This window comes from Myxine glutinosa, chromosome 4, assembly GCF_964187855.1.
Source record: "Myxine glutinosa chromosome 4, kmMyxGlut1.1, whole genome shotgun sequence".
Classification (NCBI taxonomy): Eukaryota; Metazoa; Chordata; class Myxini; order Myxiniformes; family Myxinidae; genus Myxine; species Myxine glutinosa.
The window spans coordinates 195095250-195122357 of record NC_136264.1 but is presented as its reverse complement, the minus strand read 5'-3'; the positions used below and the strand labels follow the sequence as shown (position 1 = coordinate 195122357).

The following is a 27108-nucleotide window of genomic DNA, read 5'->3' as shown; positions in this document are numbered from 1 at the left end:
ATAAACTGTTCAGTCTGGCAGAGGTATGCGCTCTAACTCGTGCCATTCTAGTTGATAATGGAACACACTCCTGGTTATTACTCTTTGGACTCCGGTACAGTTCAGCTTTCACACACACACTGTGCCTACAAAGAACTTTGTGCCTGCTGTAGATCCAATCTAGTTAAAGTGCTGAGTGTAGATCAGATTTAGGATAAGGGAAAGTTAAGGTTTTCTAAAGTATTTTATTGTCATTTTATTTTGGGGTAGCATGTGAGAACTTGTGCTATTGTAAATTGTAATGCATATATCTTTTGTTAGTGGGCATTGTCGTGTGTGCGCTCTGACCTGCGCATGCGAGTACCCCCTTAACATAGCTCAGTCATTTCATTGGCTCGTCCTCTGGTGGAATGAATCCTGCCTCACGGCCTGGTTTCGGTGCCCTCCATTGGAGGCATAGCTTTGTTTTGTGGGTTATGTCGATCCCCAATCACATGTCTGTTTTAATAATGAAACTTATGACATGTTAGTGACTTCTGCATCCCAGTTCGAGCTTTTTACTCATTCCCAGAAGTACAATGATGTGGCATTAACTACACAACCATAATTCAAATACCCTGAGATTGGCACGTATGATGTAGGTGGTGCAAATCCCTAATTAAGGAATGTTGGTGTGGTGCATAGTCCAAAATTGTATCTGAGTTGGGCATTGTGTAATAAAATCACAAGAGTTGCTAAGCCTGGTGTTGGCTTCTAAACGCTTAAGATTGCTTGATATTGAGATCTTAGGGTCTTGCGATCTTAGGGTCTTGAGTTTGTGACCCGGTCGTGCCATTGAAATATGACCAGGTGGGTTGACTCAGCCTGCTATCCTTCCAAGGTCGGCAAAATGAGTACCAGCTTACTGGTAAAAGGGGCACTGCGTCAGCAGCACAGGTGCACTTCCAGGAAGGATGGCAAATGTTGTGTACAGACACTTCGGAAATTGCAGCTTTTAAACAGACAAATCAAATTGCAGGCACTTTGGCAGTATAAATGTGATCACTCAGTGAGATCTTTAGCAGGGTAAGGAAATGGTAGTCACTGATGATGAGCAGATACTTTGTGATGCACCTCGGGAATTTCGCTTTGCTAGCCCCATGCGGCTAAAAAAAAACAGATGCGACTGCTGCAGAGCATGGTCATTGTAGGATATTCATCCGCACTGTTCATGCTGATGTTCTGGTGCGTGATGGTAGCCCAGATTCTACCAGCCCAAGTTGAGCTATGGCTTCCCTTTGAAATGGGGGGAAAGGTTTCATTACTTGGTTACTCATGAACTAGCTTCCTGTCTTGGATTATATACATCATGTGCCGTTCTGGTGCTTCATGCTTTGAGTGGAAATGACACTGTGCCGGCCTTTGACACTTTGCCAAATATGGTGACACAATGACTTGGGTTACCTGGGATTCGCTGCCAGAACTTGATGATGCATTGCTGAGCCTGGCATGTACCAAACTAGTATCCCAGAGGAAAGTACAGTCACGTGAAAAAGTAAGTACACCCCATGTAAAGTTTTGACTTTTTCAACATATTTCAACATACAGCGATTTGATCTTCATTTCAACAATATTGATAGATAAAGGTGATATAATACAACAAATATCATGAAACATTTACATTTTGTAGTCCATTGTATAATTTAAATAAACATAAATGCAAATTTTGCATGTGCAAAAAGTAAGTACACCCCTACATTTATCACTACTTCAAATACCTAAAATTAGAATCAGGTGCACCAGCTCAGGTGCAAATGATTAGAACATCGTTAGAGAGGATCTTGGAGGAACCTGTCTTATTTAAACCTCAGACATTTAGTTTGGTTTGCTCTTTGTTGTTGAATTGTGCGGCGTCACCATGCCTAGATCAAAAGAGCTCTCTGAGGCCTTCAGAAAGAAGGTAAGAGATGCCTACGAGTCTGGGAAGGGATTTAAAAAGATCTCCAAACAATTTGAAATCAATCATTCGACTGTCCTGAAGATCATCTACAAGTGGAGAAGATTACAAACAACTGCCAACTTGTTCAGGCCAGGCCGCCCCAGCAAGTTCAGCCCGAGAGCAGACCGCAAGATGCTGAAAGAAGCCTCTAAGAATCCCAGAATGTCATCACGGGACCTACAGGTCGCTCTTGCCACTGTTGATGTCAAAGTGCACGAGTCTACCATTAGAAAGAGGCTGCACAAATTTTATCTACATGGGAGGTGTTGCAGGAGGAAACCTTTGCTGTCCAGAAATAACATCAGGGCAAGACTAAAGTTTGCCAATGAACACCGAGGCAAAGACCAGCACTTCTGGAACAATGTGCTCTGGACAGATGAGTCAAAGGTAGAGCTATTTGGCCACAGTACCAGAAGACATGTTTGGCGAAAACCAAAGACAGCATTTGACCACAAGAACCTGATACCAACTGTAAAGCAAGGTGGTGGAAATATTATGGTTTGGGGCAGCTTTGCTGCATCAGGGCCTGGGCAGCTCACCATCATAGAATCCATTATGAATTCTTCATTGTACCAGAGGGTGCTTGAGGATAATGTGCAGCCATCTGTCGGAAAGTTGAAGCTCAACCAAAGGTGGACCTTGCAACATGACAATGACCCTAAACATACCAGTAAATCCACCAAGGAATGGCTGAAAAGAAAGAAGTGGAGGGTTTTGGAATGGCCAAGTCAAAGCTCGGATCTAAATCCCATCGAGATGTGGGGGGATTTGAAACGAGCTGTGCATGCAAGAAACCACTCAAACATCGCACAGCTGAAAGAATTCTGCATGGAGGAGTGGGCAAAAATTTCTCCCAGTCGATGTCAGAGACTGGTAGACAGTTATAAGAAACGCCTACTTGAGGTTGTTCCTACCAAAGGGGGCAATACCACCTATTAGAGCCAAGGGTGTACTTACTTTTTCCACATGCGAAATTTGCATTTATGTTTATTTAAATTATACAATGGACTACAAAATGTAAATGTTTCATGATATTTGTTATATTATATCACCTTTATCTGTCAATATTGTTGAAATGAAGATCAAATAGCTGTATGTTGAAATATGTTGAACAAGCGTTACGCCTAGGTCCCCCGTCGGGGAAGTGATGTGAGTTGACAAAGTGGAACATGCAGAAAACATGCTATGATATGATATTTCGCTCACAAGGGTCAGACATACATGGAGGTGGCCATCTTGGATTTTGACGTGGTGACCCAATTTTCAATAGCGGTCTTCCTTATGCCGAGATACACCCACACACCAAATTAGAAGTTGGTACTTCGCTTATCTTTCAGGATATTCTTCTCACAAGATTCAGACATACATGGCGGCGGCCATCTTGGATTTTGACGTGGCGACCCACTTTTAAACAGCGTTCTTCCGTGTGCCTACCGATTAGAAGTTGGTACTTCGCTTATTTTTCGAGATATTTCGCTCACAAGTTTCAGACATATATATATGGTGGCGGCCATCTTGGCTTTTGACGTGGCGACCCGATTTTAAACAGCCTTCTTCCTTTTGCCTAGATACACCCACACACCAGATTAGACGTTGGTACTTCGCTTATTTTTAGAGATATTTCGCTCACAAGTTTCAGACATATATATATATATGGTGTCGGCCATCTTGGATTTTGACGTGGCGACCAAATTTTCAATAGCGTTCGTCCTTATGCCGAGGTACGTACACCCACACACCAAATTAGAAGTTGGTACTTCGCTTATTTTTCAAGATATTCATCTCACAATGTTCAGACATACATGGCGGCGGCCATCTTGGATTTTGAAGTGGCGACCCAATTTTCAATAGCGTTCTTCCTTATGCCTAGATTCACCCACACACCAAATTAGAAGTTGGTACTTCGCTTATTTCTCAAGATATGCAGGTTACAAGGTTCAGACATGCATGGCATCAGACATGCATGGCGGCGGCCATCTTGGATTTTGACGTGGGTTGGACCCACACACCAAATTCGAATGCGGTCCTTCGCTTACGCACGCCCACACGCACGCACGCACACACGCACACACGCACACACGCACGGACGGACGGACACACGGACGGAGGGGAAAGCCATTGTCCCACTTTCGCTCCGCTGAGCGACGGGGGACAAAAAGTCAAAACTTTACATGGGGTGTACTTACTTTTTCACGTGACTGTATGTGTGTTACCTGGGGAGGTTTGTTACATTTGTTATAAACTTGTTTGTAGTTAAGTTAATGTTGATCGATTTGGCATCAGCAGTCACATGGGTAAGACTAAAGGAAGTCTCACATGATCACATGATCTAGATTATAAAAGGAAGAATTTTCCTCTGAAGGGGAGAGCCTTTTTTTTTTTTTTTTTTTTTCCAAATACAATATCTCGGCTCGTAGAAGAGCGCGGACACAGAACAGATCAGGACACAACATAACAAAGGTTACAGCAGGAGGAAGGGGGGAAACGCCAATAGCAGGGCGGAAGGAGAAGCTAGGCGGAGATGGACAAACAATGAACGCAAGGGGTGGACAAGATGGATACGTTAAGCAAAATTTTGAGAGGGGTACGGGTGGCTTAACGGGTATAGAAAATACCATGGCTGTGGATGGTGGTGATCAGCTGTCTTGAAGATTCCCACCTGAGCAATAGCCTCATGATGCTTCAATCCCAGGTGCCAATTTTCTATGTACTGTGTTGTATTGTCCTAATTTTTTTCCTATTATATTTTAGTTTGGGATATAGAAGCTTGTCTGGCGAGTTAAAGGCTGTGAGATTGGGCTTTACCCTGCCTTCGGTCCACTCCCACGCATGCAGATCAACCACAGCTCGTATCCGCGTAATCAAGACGTGGAGCACTGAAGGTGGGGTTCTGCTCATGGGCTACGAGATGTTCCGCCTTCTGTCCCTGCGCAAGGGTCTCCGGAGTGGCGGTGGGAGAAAGCGCAAGGCGAAAAAGGCCGTTGACTCTGTCATCGACCTCGATGATACGGACAGGCAACAAGAGTGGTTGGAAGGTATTTGACCCACTCTCATTTCTTTCCCTATCTCTATCCTCATGCAATGATAATTATGTTAATTAAGTGGAGTATTTAATTTTTATTTTATTTTATTACTTTGTGCTTGGATTAAAATTCCTTGCATTATAAGAACATATGAAAAGGATGACATTGATTTGGACAGTGGAATGGAGTTCAGCACACCACTGGATGTAGTCATGACTATTCAAGAGAAACTGAGTATCGTTGTGTCCAACCTATAGATTTGTGGTACTGACAGACAAATGGCGTGTTGTTCCTTTTAGATGTAGAGAAGGCTCTGGCTGTACCTGGGCCAGATGTGATAATTTGTGACGAGGGCCATCGCATAAAGAACTGTCATGCGAGTACATCACAGGCACTAAAGAGTGTGCGCACACGTCGCCGCGTTGTGCTTACTGGCTATCCGCTGCAGAACAACCTGGTGGAGTACTGGTGCATGGTTGATTTTGTAAGGCCGAACTTCTTGGGAACACGCCACGAGTTCAGCAACTTGTTTGAGCGACCAATCTTGAATGGGCAGTGTGCGGACAGCACACCACAAGACGGGCGCCTGATGCGATACCGCAGCCACGTACTTCACAGCCTACTCGAAGGCTTCGTTCAACGGTTAGTGTTCATGTCGAAGACTCTCACCTTCCCACTTGAAAATGAGTGCCGCATAGACCCACTTGAAAATGACGGGGCGTGCTGTGTCGATGGTTTGGCTTGCCGTGTCGGTGTACAAGAACGATCGCTGTCTGTGTGCAAGCTCGCCATGTCAGTGGCTGTCGGTGTGTGTGAGCTCGCCCTGTCACTATGCGAGCTCGCCATGGCGGCGTCTGTCTGTGTACGAGGTCACTGTTTTGGTAGCTGTCTGTTTGCGATCTCTCCATGTCATTTGCTGTTGGTGTGCGTCTTGCCATGCGGCAGCTGTCTGTGTACAAGGTCACTTTTTCTGGCTGCTGTCGTCTGAACTCACCATGTAATTTTGCCAGTTTACTGATGTGATTGTGTGGCTAACCCCCGCTCTAGCAGGGAAAATGGCCTTAAAATGCATGTTGTTGTGTTGTTGTGTTACTGATGTGATTGTGTATTGCCATGTTGCTGCAACTGCAGGCGAGGACACGATGTCTTTTGGGATCATCTTCCGGGGAAACAGGAGCATGTGCTGCTGGTTCGTTTGTCCCCGATACAGTTTACTTTGTACCGCCATTTCATGCTTCGGTTCAAGGATGCGAATGCTGGTGGTTGGGTCAGCACCAACCCGATAAAGGCCTACTGTGTTTGCTGCAAGGTTTGTTGAACACAACGATGCCTCACCTATCACCTTATGAACTGTTTGCAAAGTGTTTCCTCTGCTTCTTCATATAATATGCATCAGTATTTTTTTGTAAAAATCGTTATTCGGAGTGTTCACTGTTCACATTATGATTCATGTTTATTACCCTGCACTCGCGAAGCGAAAAGCAGGGTCAGGCGATCAGTTGCGTCCGTGTGGCGTACGTGCGTGTCTGCATTTTTAAAATCCATTTTCTTGGCAACCGTTGGTCCGATTGACACGAAATTTTACCAGAGGAGCGCCTCTGCCTCGAATTTTTTAAATTATGATGTCATAGGTCATGTGGTACGGACCCCATCCTGGTAAAATGGTGTACCTCTATATCTCCAAAACCGCTCGATGGAAAAATTGAAACGTGGCTCATTGTCAAGTACTCCCCATGGGGAATAAGATATGTCAATGATGATGTCCATTGGTGCCTTCATTCTGACGTCATAATACGACAAGTACAAGGCTTGATCTGATCAGTATGAAAAAAAAATTCTCTGCAACTGTTAGTCTGACATACATTAAATTTTCCCCATGGGAGTACCTCCTCGTGTAGCATTTGTTTTTTTTAATGATAATCATGATGTCATGGGTCACGTGGTACAGGCGCCATCTTAGAAAAATCGAAAAACGTTGCACCTCTATATCTCTGAAACCGTTCCATTGAAAAAATTGAGACATGGTGCATTGTCAAGTATTCCCCTTGGGAAAAAAGATATGTTAATGATGATGTCATCGGTACCTTCATTATGACATCATAATTCCACAAGTACAACGCTTGATTCAATCGGTATGAATTTTTTTTTCTCTGCAATTGTTGGTCCGATTGACACAAACTTTTCACCATATGAGTGCCGCCGCCTCTAGAATTTGTGATAATTATGATGTCATAGGTCACGTGGTATGGGCACCATCTTGGAAAACCTTCGCACCTCGATGTCTCTGAAACAGCTCCATAGAAAAAAATGAAACATGGCTCATTGTAAAGAACTCCGCATGGGGAATATATGTTCTTAACAATGACATCATTGGTGCCTTAATTATGACGTCATAATTTTACAGGGCCAACGCTCAGTCTGATCAGTTTGAAATTTATTGAGCGTGATCTACACAACAATTATATTAGAGAATATAAATTTATGATGTGGTATATACAATATAAATATTATAATATAAATATAAATTTATGCTCATGTGGTCTGGCAGCCATATTGGATCAAAGAAAAAAACCCTCCGAAAAACAGAAGAGTTGGCTCGCACGAAGTTGACTGTGCTATGAATATCATCTAGTTGAGGTTTGTTTCTCAGGATATTTTGTCATGACTCACTTTAGATATGGAACCACTCAGACATTTTGCACGAGGCCATGCAAAAGGAGACTCTTGTTACCGATCCGGATCTCGACCTCGAGGTATCAGAGCTGGGACCCAATTTGTCCAAGGAGCGCCCACACAACAAGCGCAAGTCTATAAACGGGCCAGAGGGAGGAAGCGCTGCCCAACAGCACGGTAACAACCGTTACGTGCAGAATGTGGGCTTTCAACCCTTCCAGGAGCGCGGGGGACAGGTCATCACCTATGAATGGGTGAGGTTTCTCCCCCAATGCCAACTCGCTGAAAACCCACGCTTTCCCTCCTCTTTCATAAATGCTTGAAAATTGAATTTTCATTACTTTTTATGCCTCCGCCGAGGAAGTTGCCGGAGGCATTATCTTTTTGTGTTGTCCGTCTGGCTGGCCGTCCATCTGTCTGTCCGTGCGTCCGTGATAGGTTTTTGTTACCGCGATAACTTGAGAACGGCTGAAGGGATCCAAGTCAAACTTGGTGCAGGTATGTATAATGAGCTAAATATGAACTGATTAGATATCGGGATCAAGAGACCAAAGGTCAGACGTCCCATTAGGTAAAAATGTTGTTACTGCGATAACTTGTGAACCATTGATGGGATTTTGACCAGACTTGGTACAAGTATGTATAATGACACAAAGATGAACTGATTAGATTATGGGGTGGGGTCAAGAAGTCAAAGGTCAGACGTCTCATGAGGTAAAAATTCTGTTACTGCGCTAACTTGTGAACTAGTGATGGGATTTTGACAAAATTGGTATGAGTGTATATTATGATGAAAAGATGAACTGGTTAGATTTTTGCATCACAAGTCAAAATTTAGAGGTCATGTCAGGTAAAAATGTGATACTTGAGAACAGCTGAGGGGATTTAAATCAAACTTGGAACAATTATGTATAATGGTGTAATACTCTAGTTGAATGCATGGATAAGGCCTCATGGAATAGCAGGACGATAGGGGACAATGGATCAACAGACAAATTGGGCCAAACAGAAAACAGAGGCGATGACAACAAATGGATTTGCAGCACAAGGAAAGGAATGTGTGAAAAAGGGTGAGAATATGGGCTCAGCAATTTAATTTTTTTAATACAATGTCTAAAATGGTGGAGGAGCTAGAATAGAGAACCGACCAGAACCAAAGAGAACAAAAGGAACAGTAGAAAGAGAGGAGGTGGGGGAGAACCAACCAATAACAGGGCTGAGGGGCAAAATTGAGGGTGACTTGGAGAAATATGGGAAGTGGAGAAGAATGATGGCTAGGGGAGGACATGTGGGTGGACAAGATGGCTCAAAGCATACTCTCGGGAAGGAAAAACTGAAAACACGGAAAGAGGTGGGGTTTTGTCAAGGTTAACGGGGGTGGAAAGCATCATGGTTTTGGATTGGGGATGATCTGAAATGGTGTTGAACGGCTGTCTTGAGGACCTGGAGGGAAGAAAGAGATTGAAAAGAATGTTGAAGTTGGTTACACAGGCAGGGAAAAAGAGGAACGAATGAGTGGAGGTGAGCAGTGACTGGATTTTGGGAGTTACTGGCCTGAGGGGGACCACATTTGCTCTGCAGACACCTGGGGGAGACAGAGCAAGAAGAGAGCGGAGGGTGCAACTTGACCAGAAAGGAGGTGGTAGAAGACAGAGAGACCACCGACCTGAAATGTTGAAGTGATCGGCCCATATACTCAGCTTCATCGCAAGAGATTCCAATGATCTTGAAGGCCTTTGTTTCCATGGCATCAAGCTGAGCAAGGTGTGAGACAGGCGAGCCAGCCCAGAGGGAGAGAAGTAATCGATCGGGTCGGTGGATAGGAGTTCAGGTGTGCCAAGGAAGGACTTTGTACGATAGAGGATGCCCAGTCGGCACCTGGCTTTGGATGCCAACTTAGAAGCGTGGTTTGAACAAGAAAGGTCATGGCTGATAGTGAAGCCCAAAAGTCTGAGTGCTTGAACTTCTTCAGGAGGATTGTTAAGAAAGTAGATGGGAGGGTTTGCCAGATGGTCCTTTCAGAGAGAGAGAGAGAGAGAGAGAGAGTGAGACTTAGACTTGTCAGGATTGGAAGACTTATTCCAAGTGTTTGACCAGCTCGGGATTCTGCCCAGGTGTGAAGAGAGGGAAAAGGCTGCTGCCTGCTTATTTGAAGGATGAGGGATGTTACAGCAGAGGGTGGAGTCATCAGCAAATAGATAAAGAGGATTTTATAGAGGGTCAGGGAGATCGTTGATGAAGATTAGGAGAACAATGCATTGGGGGCACTCCAGCCTTGACGGGGAGAACAGATGAAAGGATTCCGTTGAGAGCCACACATTGGCTACGAGCATCGAAGAAGTAAGCAAGCCATGTTTGGAGTTGGTCTTGGCTGCCATAGGCAGAGTGTTTTGAGAGCAAGGCTGGATTCCAGACGATTGAAAACTCGAGATAGGCCCATGTCAAGAGAGACGACCGGACCCTGATCTCATGTGTGACATTGAAGGCCTCCAGCCATTGTTGGGGAGGGTACTGACATGGAGGTGTTTGACACCACTAATGGACGTGAAGGGGAATCGATTATTGTGTGACGACAACCTATTTTCACTGGACTTTTCAAGATTCCCAATCTGGATATAGGGAGACGGACATAATGGGAGGGTTGAAATGAATGGTTGAAGGTAGGGAGGAAAGTGGTGCTGTGGGTGCGGTAAGAGGGTTGATGGACCAAGCATTTAGGAGTGAGATAGTCTTGGAAAATGTCCTTGAAGAAGAGGAGGAATATATGATGAAGAAAATGGTATGGTTGTTCCTGAAGGAGAAATAAGGAAAGTGAAGCATTAAACATTGTTACCAACGATCCGACGTCAAATGTGCACAGACCAGGAACTGGATGTCCTAGCTTTAATATATTTTAAACTTCCCCAGTTTAGACATTTAAAGTTACCACGTAAACAGACTTTGTAAACATTTTGTGGTAAAGTCACAAATTTTCAGTTATTGGTTCTTCTCACAATTTGTCATGATTGTGTGAACTGCATCGATGTTCCAATTGTGTTGCCAGCGATTAAAAAGCAATGCCAATGGTGAGTTTAATTGGGCATTTTGGTCCAGCTTAAGTTCCACATGGCTGTCGTGATCAAGTTGAGGCTGAAGACTTTACAATCTGGGACTCGAGTCTTGCAATTCGGAAATGCGGTTGTTTGCAATAACATCTACTTACAAATGGAGTCGAAAGTAAATTTGGGTGTTTTGGGGTGGAGGAAGGGGTGACTGTCAGATTAGCAGCAATAATTTCAATTAGAAATTGATTTGGGACTTGAGACTCGGCCCGTGAGCCTTGGAAGTCTGCGCTTCACAGCTCAAACATTTAGAGGCAGGGTACATAAATAAGGGAATGCTTTATATATTGTTCAACCATTGCAGAATGTTTTGTTTTATAACCATTTGCTCCCAATATACTTTTCTGTACTTGCAATGTTGGATTTTCCGTTATCGCTTCGCCGGTGGGAATCCCAGCATCTGATCAGAATGATACCTGACCATGCTAGCGTACACACTGTGCAGGACCATTGTTTACATTGATGCTGTTCTTTGTTAGGCCAAAGACATCCTGGCTCATTACCAACGTGGTGTTCTCGAGAACTCCCCCAAAATGGTCATTCTCTTCCACCTGATCGATGAGAGCGTCAAAGAAGGAGACAGGATTCTCGTGTTCAGGTTTGCCATCATATTATGATTTGAAGGCGCACTGTGTTTGCATGTGTGCATGCATGGGCATAGTTTGTTCTTTTTTTGGCTGAGAGCGTTACCAATGTGAGGTGTTGTAACTAAAAGGATGCTTTTTAAAATCCCGGTGTGTCTTCAGTCAGAGTCTATCGACCCTTAATATAATTGAGGATTTTTTGAGCAAGAGGAAACTGAGCCTGCCCCCTGGTCAAGCTGACGTAGAGACATTTTGGATTAAAAACCACAACTACTTTCGTGAGTGATGTTGTTTCTTTTTTTTCTGCGCTGTGTGCTGTTGTTCTAAGTGTGAACAGAATTGCATTAGCAGACACTCAGTTGTTCTGAAATGTGTTCTCTCATACAGGATTGGATGGCAGCACTTCAACCTCAGAAAGGGAAAGGCTTATCAAGAAGTTCAACGATCCCACCAACGACGCAGTCTGGCTTTTCCTGCTTTCGACAAGGTGCGTGCGGGAATACATTGTTACGCACCTCCGGGCAGAAGTTTACAAAGCCCAAAGGCGTGGAGCTTTGACGATTGCAAGCTCACGCGGCCATATCCTCCCCAAATGGTTTAATTTGGAGCATTATCGTACTGCAGACGTGAAGGCGTTAACAAATTGATTGATTAAATTGATTTGATTGATTGAATTGATTAACACAAAGAAATTGATTAAAAACAAATCTTCACGGAAAATAAACACTAAGCGCCAAGAGCAAGTAAAAGGAAAAGGAAAATAAAAATAAACAAGCGCCAAGATCTCGGGGCATCCAAGTTCTACGCCTCTGTTCTCAGATTAACTCCTCCCTTCTTCCTAAAACCTTGCACCCATCCCTACTCTCCATGGGGCCTACATTATCCTTGAAAAGTGTGGTCATGATCAATAAAGCTGTTGAATAGATTCTCCTTCCTTCTATTCCAAATCCCCCTTAAATTTAAAAATCGATTAAAGATAGTAACTTCATTTTTGTTCTCGTTGATACAGGTAGGTGAGCCCCGAGGGCATCAGTAGCATAGAAAATGGCACAGCCCATTTGCAGGCTCGTGGGGAGAGACTGGAAACGTCATCAAACCAAATCAACCATTTTGTTATTCGTTTGGTTTTCCTGTGCAGGACCAAGCGCGCTTTGCCGTACTTCGTGGCTGTCGATTAACTAACTTTGAAAGCTGACGTGACTCCTCTCTGTTTGAATCCCCAACGATTCTACTCTTAAAATTTCATTTCCAGAATTCTCCCAACTCTCTTTCTGCCTCAGTTGTACTGTCGCAACCGCACTGCATGACTCCCTCTTCCTCATAACTTTCACCAGCGCATCCTATGAATTGTCTTTCTCCATTTGAACCAGCCTCAGGGTGGGGTCGGCTTGAGAAACAGCTGTTTTGAACCAGCCCAAAGCAGCAAACATGGAAATGCATGCTCAAATGTACAACCTACTTCCAGGCTGGATGGCTGAACATTTTTTTTTTTTTTAACCAAATGCAGACAACGGTATGCTAACCACTATGAGAAAACGAAGCTTTCTGATGAAGAGGATGAAGGTGGTCAGCATACCTCTGTCAACACTTGGTTGGGGAAAATCGTTGTTTAACGTTTATCCTGCATGAACCATTAAAGGGATATATATAGTCATACCCCGTTTTACGACATTTCGACCTATGTCAAATCCGACTTTACGCCACTCTTCTAGAGTAAATTGCAGTTCAGCGAACGTCATTATGTGTGACTTTACGTCACTCCTACGGACGTGAAAAAAAATTTTTTCCCTTAAAAATATATTTAAAATAAATAAAATAGTACATAAATTAACAATAAAAGAAGCTAAAAAACAATTTAAAATACAATACAAAGCACATTTAAAATATATTAAAATGTACGTACAGTATACCGTACGTACACGCAGCTGCTGGTTCTCATTCAAAACAGAGGCGACATACAGTATTCCTTTACTGTGTCTGTGTTAGCCATGGGTCCCAAGAAGGATAATGCTCGTGTTTCCAAGCGTAATGTGGTTACGATGGAAGATAAGTTAAATCTGATTAAAAGGTATGAAAAAGGTGAAAAACGTGTCGGTGATAGCGCATAGACCTCATCGCGAATCGCAACCACAATGCGTCATGGGATCGGAAAGGGGCAATAGCAAGTGTACAGCCAATATAAGTCAAGACCTACTCTCAAGTGCCTTGTTGGTATTACACCTAGCGGAACAATTTCATACATTTCCAAATCTACAGGAGGAAACACGTCGGACAAAAAAATTGTAAAGATGACGAACATTGTAGACAAGTTCCAGCCCGGCGATATTTGTATGGCCGATCGAGGTTTCAACATTCAGTAACTGTTTTTGCATAAGCAGGTTGTTTCTCTTCTCCAATGGGAACCCCCCTTTCCCTCAAATATTTCTTTAAACCGCTGGATTTTAATGCCAAAAAACGCTGAATTTCTTTCACATTAGCCATCTTCCTTTCCGTAAACACAGCGTCGATCTAGACAGACGCTTCCTCTTCTGGGTTTGTGTTTACCTTTGCCCCCTTTTCGATCCCATCATGCTTTGCGGTGGAGCGCCCTCTGTTGATATTTACTGAATCGCGATAAGGTCTATGCCTTAGGGCTGCCACGGTCGATGGTATCGACCATCATTCATGATAGGGAACGTATTCTCGCATACGTCACTGAAAAAGCGCCGCCGGATAAGACTGCTAAAATGTGTGTTTGTGTTCAGAAGAGACGCCATGTTTAAGGTGAATAACATAATCTTATTAATTTTATTTATTATTCTTTACAAATTCATTTATTTATCTGTTTTTAGTGTTCTTTAAGGTTTAGCGATAGTTATATACTTTCACGAGTTATTTATTCTAGTTTTACGGTGTTTGTCTTCATTTTAAGGCTTTTTTTTTTTTTTTTTTTTTGTATACAAGATCGAGGCTCGTGAAAGAGCTAAAAGGCATTACGCCCGGTTTACGTCAAAAACCGAGTTACGTCACAGCTTATGGAACCAATTAATGGCGTAGGCCGGGGTATTACTGCATATATATTTTTAATGGAGTTAGCAGAATGAAAATAAGCTCAAATACAAATCGGTTTCTTGTTCACTAGAGTGTTTTTCATTGAGGAATAAAGCCTGGTGTTGTCCTAACAGTTAAGGTGGCTTAATATCTTAGGGTCTTGAGTTCAAGCCCCTGTCGTGCTGTTAAATAACACTAGGTGGGTTGACTCAGCCTGTCATCCTTCTGAGGTCAGCAAAATGATTAATCAGCAGACTGGAAATAGGGGGGCACTGCATCAGCAGCACAGCTTTGCTTCCAGCAATGATGAAACCACAGGCTACATACGATATAATAAACTTAGGAATAAAATCTCAAAGCGCTTTAATACACAACACAAGAAAGACATGCAGAGCACGATACTTGCAAAATCTACCCCTCCCCAAAATACAAAGTTGCCACGGATACATCAAATTGTACATTTCATCAACATTAAAATTGACGTTCCTAATCAAAGCTCAGGTCAATCGGATTAAAACTGATGATTTTTCAGATGAAAATTGATATTAGAAGTTTGACCTTGAGTTGACCATTGACCTTTTGACCTTAAATAGTAGGTTTCCCAATTTAGTGAGGTCCTATGCAATTGCTGTTTAATTTTCAAGTTAATTGGATGAAAAGTGATGATTTGTCAGATGAAAATTTATGATTTTATAAGTTTGACCGAGAGTAGACCTTTGACCTTTTGACCTTGCAATACATGGTTTCCCAATTTAGTGACTCAATATGCAAATGCTGTTCAATTTTCAAGTCAATCGGATGAAAAATGACAATTTTTGAAATTTGACCTCAAGATGACCTTTGACCTCAAAATCAATAAGTTTCTTCCTTCTGACCAACTCTACCATCTCGCCACGTTTTGTGAAGATTGGTTTAAAATTGTGACCTGTAGGCGGTAGATAGATAGACAGACAGACAGACAGACAGACTAACGCACAAGACCAACCAATCGATTTTCAAGTAATAATTTAGCGAACTATGCACACGAACATCCCCCATTTTCCTAACACCATTTATAGAGTTGCGCATATGTGCTGTTTGCATTGTGTGTATCTGCAAGCTGGTGTGTATCTGCAAGCTGGTGTGTATCTGCAAGCTGGTGTGTATCTGCAAGCTGGTGTGTATCTGCAAGCTGGTGTGTATCTGCAAGCAAGGCTGTACTGAAAATGTTTTGAAGTTTCCCTTTTCTCCTCCTGTGCCCATATTTACTTGACATCAATTCTGGAGACATGGTTATCCTTTTTTTTCTGCTTTGATGGACTTTGTCCCACAGAGCCGGCTGCCTGGGCATCAATCTGGTGGGTGCCAATCGAGTGGTGATCTTCGATGCGTCCTGGAACCCCTGCCACGATGCACAGGCCGTGTGCCGCATTTATCGTTATGGACAGCGCAAGGCTTGCTTTGTATACCGCCTCGTCTCGGACGACACTATCGAGAAGAAAATCTACGATCGTCAGATCACAAAGCAGGGGATGTCCAGTAAGCACCCATTTTTAGCTCACCTGGAACAAAAATTGTTCAGGTGAGGTATTAGCATCGTGCAGTATCTGTCAGTCAGTGAGTCAGTGAGTCAGTGAGACAGGCTGTATGTAAACACTCAGAACTTCTGAACGACACACACTATTTTAATGAAACTTGACCACAACCCTCAACACCCGTGTTCTACCAAAGATTGTTCATGGCATTAAAAAATAAATCATGGTCCAAGGGAGTCTACAGGGGGGTTTGACAGCACAAAAATTGGTATTTGCTTTCTTCTCTGAAACTGCACACACGATTTTGCTAAAACTTGACCACAACCTTCATCGTCCATGATAGACTCAAATTTGTTCACGGTAAATACCCAAGATAGGTATTTACTTTCACATAGTCATCAGGTATTTACTTTCTTTAGTGTTAATTCCCCCGTTACATATTTTGTGGGTCATCCACGCCTACCAGTTATTCCCTGGTTCTACCAGGTGAGCCCAGGGGCATTGGCCCTATTTTTGGTTTTGCTTGCATTCACTCGGACACGTCAGGATTCTGGATCGCCTTGTTACGGCCTTTGTTGTGATTAGAAGCATTGTATAAATGTTTGTTACCCTCGCCAGAGAGGAGGGTATTGTATTTTAGTCCGTTTGTTTGTCTGTCTGTTTGTTTGTCCGCACAGAATAAATATGATTTTCTCTGCAACCGTTGCTCCGATTGTCAGGAAATTTTCACCACAGGTGCACCTCCTCCTGTATTATGTTTCAATGATAATTATGATGTCATAGGTCACGTGGTACAGGCGCCATCTTGGAAAAAAACAAAAAACATTGCACCTCTATATCTCCTAAAGCACTAGACAGAAAAAATTGAGACGTGGCTCATTGTAAACAACTCTCTGTGGGGAATGACATTTGTTAATGATGATGTCATAGGTGCTGCCATTATGACGTCATAATTCGACAAGTACAAAACGTAATTTGATCAAGATGAAATTTCTTGAGCGTCATCGATGGATAAATTTGTGGAGAAAAAAAAAATGACGTCATTGGTCACGTGGTTCGGCCGCCATATTTGTTTAACACGAACGCCTTAAAAACAACTCCTGGTGAGGGTCTGCATTCTCTGATTGCTCTTTCTTGTTTTTACTGTTTTCCCATGTAGGTTTCCCTCACCATTGAAAAATTGAAGCTTTATAAGGCTATCTGTTGTTGATGTCTTTGAAATGCAGAACACTCTTCAAGTGGTCCTTTGTTGTATTGGCAAAGCTGCAGATCTCATGGCCTGGCCCCTTTCGCTTATCCTGTTCATCATAAATTGAAGCAAATTGCCCCAACTGGTGTGGCTTTTTCCTCTTGTCAATGGTCCATAGAACGAGTAGATAGAAAGCAACCACCCACTCTTTCAGCCCTGCGTTGTTGAGAGTGATGTGGTTGAGAATCGGCTGAGTTGTCATGATTTTATGTCAGCATTCAGTCAGATTTTTGTCAACTCTATTTTCCACTCCACTGCACCTCTTCCAGCAGTGCAGATTCATGTTGTCCATGCCATAGATATGCAACTGTGCAAAAGTTCTGCCATTTTATAAATGTAATGTGAAGATTCCCCCTCATTGCACTTTGTAGTTTGCTGCACCATCTGCCAGGTGAATGAATGTAGCTCCTTGTACAAATATGGAAAGCTGGTATTGTCTGAAAATCGGCCTCATGGGGCAGGGCTAGCACGGAATGACATAAATAGACTTGATGATTGAAGATTGATGGGTTTTGAGATGAATAGCTTGGAGTGAGTGTGTGTGTGTGTCCGTAGTTGGTATCTCCATATGGGGGTTTCAGAAGGTGGAACGGAGTCCTCCCAGGTCTCCAAGTTATCCACCTCCATTTCAGTAAGGGATCATGAGTCATGAACCAATTTGTGAAGTTTTTGTATGTGCGTTTGTGTGTTGCCTGCCAAGTTACGTCCAAATCTGTCCATAATATTTTGAGATACTGTGCAAAATATAGTTTTTGACCCTATCTCCCAATGGTGAAGAAGCACTTTATTTATTTATTTATTTATTTTGGATACAGTATCGAGGCTCATGTAAGAGCTAATACATGGGACATTAAAACATGCACAGACACATAAAACATACAATGAAGGGAGCGGGAGACAAGAGGGGGAGAAAGAGGGAAGCACACAAACACAACAATAGTGGAGAACAGGGACGTCGGTAGATCTGTGGAAAGGGGAGGGCTGGAGGAGGAGGGAGGGGTACACAGTCGGGGGGGGGGGGGGCGGGTACACGGTATAAAACAAATGGACACGACTAGGAATTTCAGGAAAGAAGTTGGGGATTGAAAGAGGCAGATTTTGGGGTATTTTAACGGGGGTAGAAAATATCAAGGTTTTGGATGGGGGAAGATAAGAGATGGTGGTGAACAGCTGTTTTAAAGACCTGGAGAGAGGAGAGGGATTGAAGAGAGTGTGGGAGTTTGTTCCAGAGGTGGGAGAAAAGAGGAATGGAGGAGTGAAGGTGAGCAGAGAGTCTGGATTTTGGCAGTTTTTTTTTTTTTTTTTTTTTTTTTTTTTGGATACAAGATCGAGGCTCGTGAAAGAGCGAACATTAATCACACAGAAAGACAAACAGACACACAAAACAAATAACATCGGGAGCGGTAGACAAGATGGGGAGAGAGGGGGAAGGACACAAACACAACATTTGAGAGCAGGGACCGAGAGACATGAAGACATCGAGAGAACTGTGGGAGGGAGAGGGCTTTGGGGAGGAGGCATGGGAAGGGGGGGGGGGAGGGTGGGAGAGGTATAAAACATATGGACACTGCCAAGACTTCCAGGAAAGAAGTTTGAATTTCAAACAAGGTGGATCTGGGGTGAATTAGTGGGGGTAGAAAAGATCAAGGTTTTGGATGGGGGAAGATAAGAGATGGTGGTGAACAGCTGTTTTGAAGACCTGGAGGGAGGAGTGTGATTGAAGTGAGTGTGGGAGTTTGTTCCAGAGGCGGGAGAAAAGAGGAATGAAAGAGTGAAGGTGAGCAGAGAGCCGAGATTTCGGCAGTTTAACCATCAGAGGGTGGCTGGCAGATCTTGTGCGACCTGTAGGAATATTTGGGGGACAGAGCACAGAGAGAGCTGGGGGAGCAAGGCCGGAGAGGAGTCGGTAGAAGACAGAAAGACCACCTACCTGCCTGCGGTGAGTGAGTGAAAGGCCCTCAGAGATAGCTTCATCGCGGGAGATTCCAATGATTCTGAAAGCTTTGGATTCAACAGCGTGAAGCCGAGCCAAGTGTGAGGCAGGAGCACCAGCCCATAGGGGAGAACAGTATTCCATTGAGCTGCGGATGAAAGCCTTGTATGTGGTGACGAGCTCAGGTGTGCCTAGGAAGGACTTCGCACGATGGAGGATGCCCAGTCGGCGACTGGCTTTGGAGGCCAGCTTGGAAATGTGGTTTTCCCAAGAAAGATCATGGCAGATGGTGAGACCCAAAAGCTTGAGCGACAGAACTTCTTGGAGAGGATTGTTGAGAAAGTAGATGGGAGGGTTGTCCAGTCGATCTTTTCGGAGAGACATAGTAAGAGTGTGAGATTTGTCAGGATTGAAAGACATGTTCCACATGTTTGACCAGTCTGTGATTTTGTCCAGGTCTTCAGAGAGTGAGGAGGCTGCAGACTGCCGATCTGAGGGAAGAGGAATGGAGCGGCAGAGAGTGGAGTCATCAGCAAAGAGATACAGAGGATTTTCCAGAGAGTCGGAGAGATCATTGATAAAGACCAGAAATAGCACAGGGCCCAGCACACTGCCTTGGGGAACTCCAGCCTGAACGGGAAGGGGAGATGAGAGAAATCCATTCAGGGCCACACGTTGACTACGACCAGAGAGGAAGTCCGCAAGCCATGCATGGAGATTTCCATGGATACCATAGGAGGAGAGTTTGGTGAGCAGAGCTGGGTGCCAGACCGTATCGAAGGCACGTGATATGTCAAGGGAGACAGCTCTGATTTCCTGTTTGGCATTGAGGACCTCCATCCATTGTTGAGACAGCAGAAGCAGCATGTCCAGAGTAGAGTGACCTGGTCTGAAACCAAATTGATGATCAGAGATCAAGCCATTGGAGAAGAGGAAAGATTTCATATCCGAAGCAATGATGGATTCCATGACTTTGCTGATAATTGGGAGCAGGCTGATTGGTCTGTAGTTGCAAGGATCTGTTTTTGCACCTTTTTTGTGTAAAGCGGTAATGTTTGCTGATTTCCAGGATGCTGGCAGATGACCTTGAGCAAAGGATAGGGTGAAAAGAACAGAGAGAGGGTGAGATAGAGCGGCAGAGCAGGATTTTAGAACCCGTGGGCTGATGCCATCTGGTCCAGTTGCAGAATCAGAGTCGAGGTTTGACAAAAACTCCTCCACCTTGTCAGGAGAGAAGGTCACAGAGTCCAGGAGCAGTTTGGTTCGACTGGGAAAGGTGGGAACAGAGAGAGATGGGTTTGGGACTAAGGATTTTGAGGCAAACACAGAGTTGAGGCATTCGGCTTTGTCACGTGCGATGTCAACTGTGTGGCCATTTGAGGTAAGGGAGGGGATGGAGGGGGAACAAACACCAGAAACGGATTTGACCAGACGCCACCAGGATTTGGAGGAAGGAGACAGGTTTGAGAGTTCATTCTTGAGTGAGGAGAGATAGTGCTTCCTGGCACTCCTGAGGGTAGACACACACTTGTTCCGAGCTTGGTGGAAGGAACTGAGATTTCCTTCAGTTGGATTAGCCTTCCAAGAGGCAAAGGCAAGTTGTTTCAGGGCAACTGCCTCACCACAAGATTCAGTGTACCATGGACGGGAGGAAGGGTAAGACAACTGAAGGCGAGATGGGATAAATCTGTGCATGAGAGAGATCAGTTTGCTTTGGAAGAATTCCCAGGAAGAATTGATGTCAGAGGCAGTGGAGATGGGAGACCAATCCAGACGATGATGGCTGCTTGAAGACCGTCCCGGTCGGCCTGAGTGAAATGCCAGACTCGTCGACGCTGAGGAGGCTCTCTGAGAATGGCCAGGGAGATGTCCACTTTGACAAGCACATGATCAGAAGAACCGATTGGAGCAGAAGAAGAGCAGCAGACATTAGCAGGGAAGTTAGTCATAACCAAGTCTAGAAGAGAAGATACTCCATTGGCTGAGATCCGGGTCGGGAAATTGACAGATTGTGTCAATCCCAGTGAGTCACAGAAGTCCTTTGCTGAGGTGCCATGACTGGTGAGAGAGGAACCCACACCCAACCAGGTGGCATGATGACAATTGAAGTCACCACATATGAGGAAGAGAGAGTTGGGATGAGTGGATAGAAGTTGGTCCATGTTGTCAGACAGTGAAATGTAGATGGAGTCATCACTGTTTGGGGGACGGTACAGAACACATATGAACAAAAGGTGGGAGCGGAGAGGAAGCCGTAGCCAGAGGTACTCCTGGGGGTGAGGAGGAGAGAGGGCAGTGCAAGGAGAGTGAGGAAGAGAGTTTTTGATAAAGATAGCCACCCCACCACCAGGCCGAGGCTCAGGTCTATCATACCGGAGGAGGGAGTAACCAGGAAGAGATATTAAGGAATCAGAGACATCTTGAAGGAGGAAAGTCTCTGTTAAGCAGATCAAGTCTGGATTGTCAGAAGCAACCTGTATGGAGAGATCAGTCAGGTTTGAGCGAAGGCCCCGGATGTTTGAGGTCCATACCGTTAATGAAGAGAGAGGGGGAGCATCGGGTACAGGACAGGGGAGGGGAGGAGTAGGGTAAGATGAAGGATGAGAGGGGGAGGTAGGGAGAGCAGTTGTTAGTGTGTCAGCGATTGCAGAAGAGTTCCAAGAAAGGGAAGGATGAGGAGGATGAAAGGTTTGAAGGTGAAGGGATGAGGCACAGAGAGGGGTTGTTTGAGGGGGGGCAGAGGAAAGAAGAAGGTTGGGGGGGGGGGTGGAGGTATGAGATAGAAGGGAGACGAAGTGGGGAGGAGGCAGCTTTGAGGAGGAGGGGGGAGGATGGAGAATTGGAGAGGAATGGTATGGGGGGAGATTTGAATGGGAGGGGTTGGGGGGGAGTTTTGAAGGGTAGGAGTGAGGGGGGAGTTTAGGAGGGGAAGGGCAAGGGGGGAGTTCAGGAGTGGAAGGGCAAGGGGGGAGTTCAGGAGTGGAGGGGTAGGGGGGGAGTTTACGAGTGGCGGGGCAAGGGGGGAGTTTAGGAGTGTAGGTGCAAGGGGAGGGATTTAGATGGGAGGGGCAAGAGGGGAGTTTAGAAAGTGGATGATTAATGAAAGACGAACATTGAAAACAAATTGGGTTTGTTGTGATTTTCAAGTTCGCAATCCGGTTCAGAATGATGGAGGAGGGATGGAATGAATGTGAATTTAGACCATGTATTGAGGGAGACGTATAAGATATTGAATTTCTTTTTTTTGAGGTGGAATGAGTTCGAGAGGAAATTGAGAAAAGCCTTTTAAATAGGAAGAAAAACAGCGTGTTGTAAAATACCACTGAGTAAAACACTGAAGGGGAAAGGTTATACATATTTAAATAATATTTAAACAGAACCGTGAACAATCTTATGTGCACAAAAATACCAACGGGGGGAGAGCCGAGAGGGACCACCACGAGTCACGTGAAGGGCAAACGGTGGATGGCAAGGAGTTCAAATTTCACCAGAAGAGCGTTGCTGGCAGATCTTGTGTGTCCTGCAGGGATATTTGGGGGCAGAGCACAGACAGAGCAGGGGGAGCAAGGCCGGAGAGGAGTTGGCAGAAGACAGAAAGAACACCAACCTGCCTGCGGTGAGAGAGAGGCCCTCAAAATCGGTTTCATCGTGGGAGATACCAATGATTCTGAATGCTTTCGTTTCAACTGCGTGAAGCCAAGCTAGGTGTGAGGCAGGGGCACCAGGCCAAAGGGGAGAGCAGTATTCCATTGAGCTGCGGATGAAAGCTTTGGATGTGGCGAAGAGCTCAGAAGCGCCCAGAAAGGATTTTGCACGATGGAGGATGCCCAGATGGCAACTGCCTTTGGAGGCCAGCTTGGAATTGTGGTTTTCCCTGGAAAGATCATGGCTGATAGTGAGATCCAAAAGCTTGAGTGACAGAACTTGTTCAAGAGGATTGTTCAGAAAGTAGATGGGAGGGTTGTCCAGTTCGTCTTTTTAGAGGAACGTTGTGAGAGTGTGAGATTTGTCAGGATTGAAAGACATGTTCCACTTGTTTGATCAGTTTGAGATATTGTCCAGGTCTGCAGTGAGTGAAAAAGCTGCTGCCTGCCGATCTGAGGGTTCAGATATGGAGCGGCAGAGAGTGGAGTCATCAGAAAAAAGAAAGAGAGGATTTTCCAGAGAGTCGGAGAGATCATTACTGAAGACCAGAAACAGCACAGGGCCAAGAACACTGCCTTGGGGAACTCCAGCCTGAACAGGAAGGGGAGATGAGAGAATTCCATTCAGGGCCACACGTTGACTGTGACCAGGGAGGAAGTCTGCAAGCCATGCATGGAGGTTTCCATGGTTACCATAGCAGGAGAGTTTGGTGAGCAGTGCGGGATGCTAGACCGTATTGAAGGCATGATATATGTCGAGGGAGACGGCTCTGATTTCCTGTTTGGCATTGAGGACCTCCATCCATGGTTGAGACAGCAGAAGGAGCATGTCCAGAGTAGAATGACCTGGTCTGTATCCAAATTGATGATCCGAGATCAAGCCATTGGAGAAGAGGAAGGATTTGATGTCATAAGCGATGGATTGCATGACCTTGCTGATTAATTATTTGGAGCAGGCTGATTGGTCTGTATTTGGAAGGATCTGTTTTTGTACCTTTTTGTGTAAAGCGGTAATACAACAACAGGCATTTTAAGACCATTTTCCCTGCTAGAGCAGGGGTTGGCCTTGCGGTCCCCATGACAATCTTCTCCATTTTGTCCTATTTTCTGCATCTCCCCTTGTTATAACCCCCTTGCCCGCATTTCTTCTTCCACCACCTTTATCCAAGTCTTTCTCGGTCTTCCCCATCCTCTACTTCCTTCTACATTCATTTCCATCACTCTCCTCAACCAGTCACTTTCATCCTTCCTCAACACATGACCAAACCATCTCAACCTGTTTCTATTCACAGCTTATTCTCCTCTTTCTGGAACTGAGTATTACAAATCGACAAATCAGCTCCATCAGCAAACTCCAAAATCCTTTCGCCTTCTCCATTTCTCACACCATATCCGTAACCCCCATGAACTCCCTCAAAACCGTCCATACTCCTTCCTACATGTCCATTTAGGTCTCCTCCTACCACAACAACTTCCTCATCTTTCATGTTTTCCATCAGCTTCTCTATAGCACACCAGAACTTGTCCTTCTCTTCATCGCTCCGACCAACCTGCGGAGCATATTCCGAGATGACGTTCACCAAGAGCTTTCCAATCATCATTTTCACCATCATCAACCTATCACTCACTCTAGTCACACTCACCACACTGTCTACAAACTCCTCAGAAAACAGGACACCAACACCATGCACGCCTTCTGGGCACCCATGCCACACAAACTTGTATTTCTGTCCCTGCCTACCCTTCACCATTCTCACACCACTTCCCTTCCATCTCGTCTCTTGCACACAACATATGTCCACTCTTCTTCTGACCAATACTTCCACCACTTCTGATCTCCCTGTCAATGTCCCAAACCTCAGAAACCGATCTCCACATCGGGAGTCAGACGTTTCGTCGTCATAAATGGAGTGATTTCCACCCTTTCTTCGATCGGGTTCCCCACCTTGAGTTTTGACGAGAGGGAGTGGGGTCCCCCACGGGATACTTCGGGCTGTGCTCTGCCCATATGTAGTTGTAATTGTCATGGTTCTCTTTTTGAGGCAATGTTTTTATGGCCGGATGCCCTTCCTGACGCCAACCCTTTTGGTCACCTCTTACGACACGCAGGGATATGGTGTACCTATTCTAAACCGGGGTACACACCGGTCGTGTAAAGCAGTAATGTTGGCTGATTTCCAAACAGATGGTAGATGACCTTGAGCGAATCAGAGTTGAGGTTTGACAGAAACTTCTCCATCTTGTCAGGAGAGAAGGACACCGGTGGAGGGAGTAACAAGGAAGAGATATTAAGGAATCAGAGACATCTTGAAGGAGGAAAGTTTCTGTTAAGCAGTTTACTTCTGGCTTGTCAGAAGAAACCTGGATGGAGAGATCAATCAGGTTTGAGCGTAGGCCCCAGATGTTTGAGGTCCATATCGTTAAGAAAGAGGGAGTGGGAGCATCCGGTACAGGACAGGACAGGATAGGGGGAGGGGAGGGCTAGAGTAAGGTGAGGGTCGTGTCGGGACGCTGTTCATAGTGTGTCGGGACAGGGATTGCAGAAGAGATAGGAGAAAGGGAAGTATGAGGAGGACAAACGGTTTGATGGTGATGGGATGAGGCACAGTGAGGTGTTGTCTGACGCGGGGGGGGGGGGGGGGGGGGCATCGTAAAGTAGAAGGTTGGAGGAGGTGGAGGTATGAGATGGAAGGCAGAGGAAGTGGGTAGGAGGCAGCTCTGAGGGGTGGGGGGTGGGGGGGAGAGTGGAGAATTGGAGAAAGATTGTAGAGGGGGGGGGGGGAGATTAAAAGGGGAGGGGTGAGGTGGGAGATTTTAAGGGGAGGGGTGAGGGGGGAGTTTCGAAAGTGGGTGGTTTATGAGAAACGAACATTTATTACAAACTGGGTATATTGTGATTTTCAAGTGAGAGATCCGTTTGAAAATGATAGAGGACGGGTGGACTGAAGTTGAGTTTAGAGAATGTAGAAAGGAAGAACTAACTGGAAGAGATCGATTTTTTTTTTTTTTAATGGAATGATTTGATGAGGAAATTGAAAAAAATGCCTTTTAAGTCGGAAGAAAAATAGCGTGTTGTAATATACCACTGAATAAAACTGCAGGGCAAACTTGAAACATATTTAAATAATATTAAACAAAACCGTGAAAAACAATCTGGGAAAAGTCTCTGAAGTGAGGGCGTGAATCTGAGAAAGAAGGAGAAAGGGTTGAATGAGTATGGTGGAAACTAGAATTGGAAAGTTGAGTATCGGCAGGAGAGGCAGAAGAAAAAGGAGATAAAGGGGGTGGGGCGAGACAATACACATGTGGTCCTGGGCAGGGACCGTGAGGAGAGAAGGAAATAATAATAATATTTATTATTGTTTTATTTAAATTTGTGTATTTTTGTATTTAAAACGTTAGACAAAGAGCAAGATGTTCGGGGGAGGTAGGGGGAGAAAAGAAAATCAAAGAAAAAAGCAATACAGCGAAGGAAATAACTTAAATTTACAAAATACCGACGGGGAGAGGGAAGCCTCGATGGACCAGGCCGCGCATGCGGTGCGAACAAAAGACGACTAATTGCACACAAGTTTGCACGAATTACAAAGCAAAACTAACTAGAAACACACAGTAACTCACACACAGTAAAATAACCAGTGGAAATTTGACAGACACGAATGGGAAAATAGTTGACTTTGATGATGCGGAGAGCTCGAAGGACGCTTCCTCGCCGGAGGAACCGGAAGCGGAAGGATCACCAAAATGTAATGAATCCGTGCTTGTCACACACCTAATCTGTCCACCAAATTTGGTCCAAATTTGTCAAAAACTTTTTGAGATATCCTGCTTACAGACAGACAGACAGGGGTGAAAACACAACCCCTGTCCACCTTTGATGGCTGAGGTAAAGATTGGCGAGGGTGGTGCAGTCTGACACATTGAAAGCAGATCGGGAAGGCTCCTGCAGAAATATTGTCTCTGATGATAAGGATGCAGCTGCTTCTAATGCTTGGTCTTATTGTCACGATGGAGAAGAGGCCATCGTCATTCCTTTATCAATAAATTTCAAGTTGTAATTATTGTTCCTACCCTGCAGATGTTAGATCATGATATGGACCCGAATTTGAGCACACATCTCATGTTTGTATGAATGATGGAGACCGTGCAGCAAAGTTTCCTGGAAAACTGCATCTCTTGTCATGCCGTGTGTGCGTTGCAGACCGTGTCGTCGATGACATGAATCCAATGTTGAACTTCACCAAGAGAGAGGTGGAGAACTTGCTGCACTTTGCGGAAGAGGGCACCCGACCGGAAAATGTGACAGACCGAGCTCACCTCTTCTCTGACCGCATCTTGCGTGACACTTGTATCAAGTACCCACACCTTATTACGAAGGTGAGTCGTATTTCGTCCCTTGC

The 27108-nt window shown here is 44.7% G+C and overlaps 1 protein-coding gene across 2 annotated transcripts in view; it reads left to right on the top strand.

Annotated features, from left to right (window-relative positions):
* The window catches only part of RAD54L2 (RAD54 like 2), a 90959-nt gene that overhangs the window by 29473 nt on the left and 34378 nt on the right, over positions 1–27108 (top strand). For both annotated transcript variants that reach the window (XM_068114183.2, XM_068114184.2), the window contains exons 9-17: positions 4793–4992; positions 5280–5622; positions 6112–6289; positions 7656–7907; positions 11234–11352; positions 11501–11616; positions 11726–11825; positions 15681–15886; positions 26910–27085. In XM_068114183.2, the coding sequence (XP_067970284.2) occupies positions 4793–4992; positions 5280–5622; positions 6112–6289; positions 7656–7907; positions 11234–11352; positions 11501–11616; positions 11726–11825; positions 15681–15886; positions 26910–27085 (1690 nt within the window). The remainder of the gene's footprint in view (positions 1–4792; positions 4993–5279; positions 5623–6111; positions 6290–7655; positions 7908–11233; positions 11353–11500; positions 11617–11725; positions 11826–15680; positions 15887–26909; positions 27086–27108) is intronic.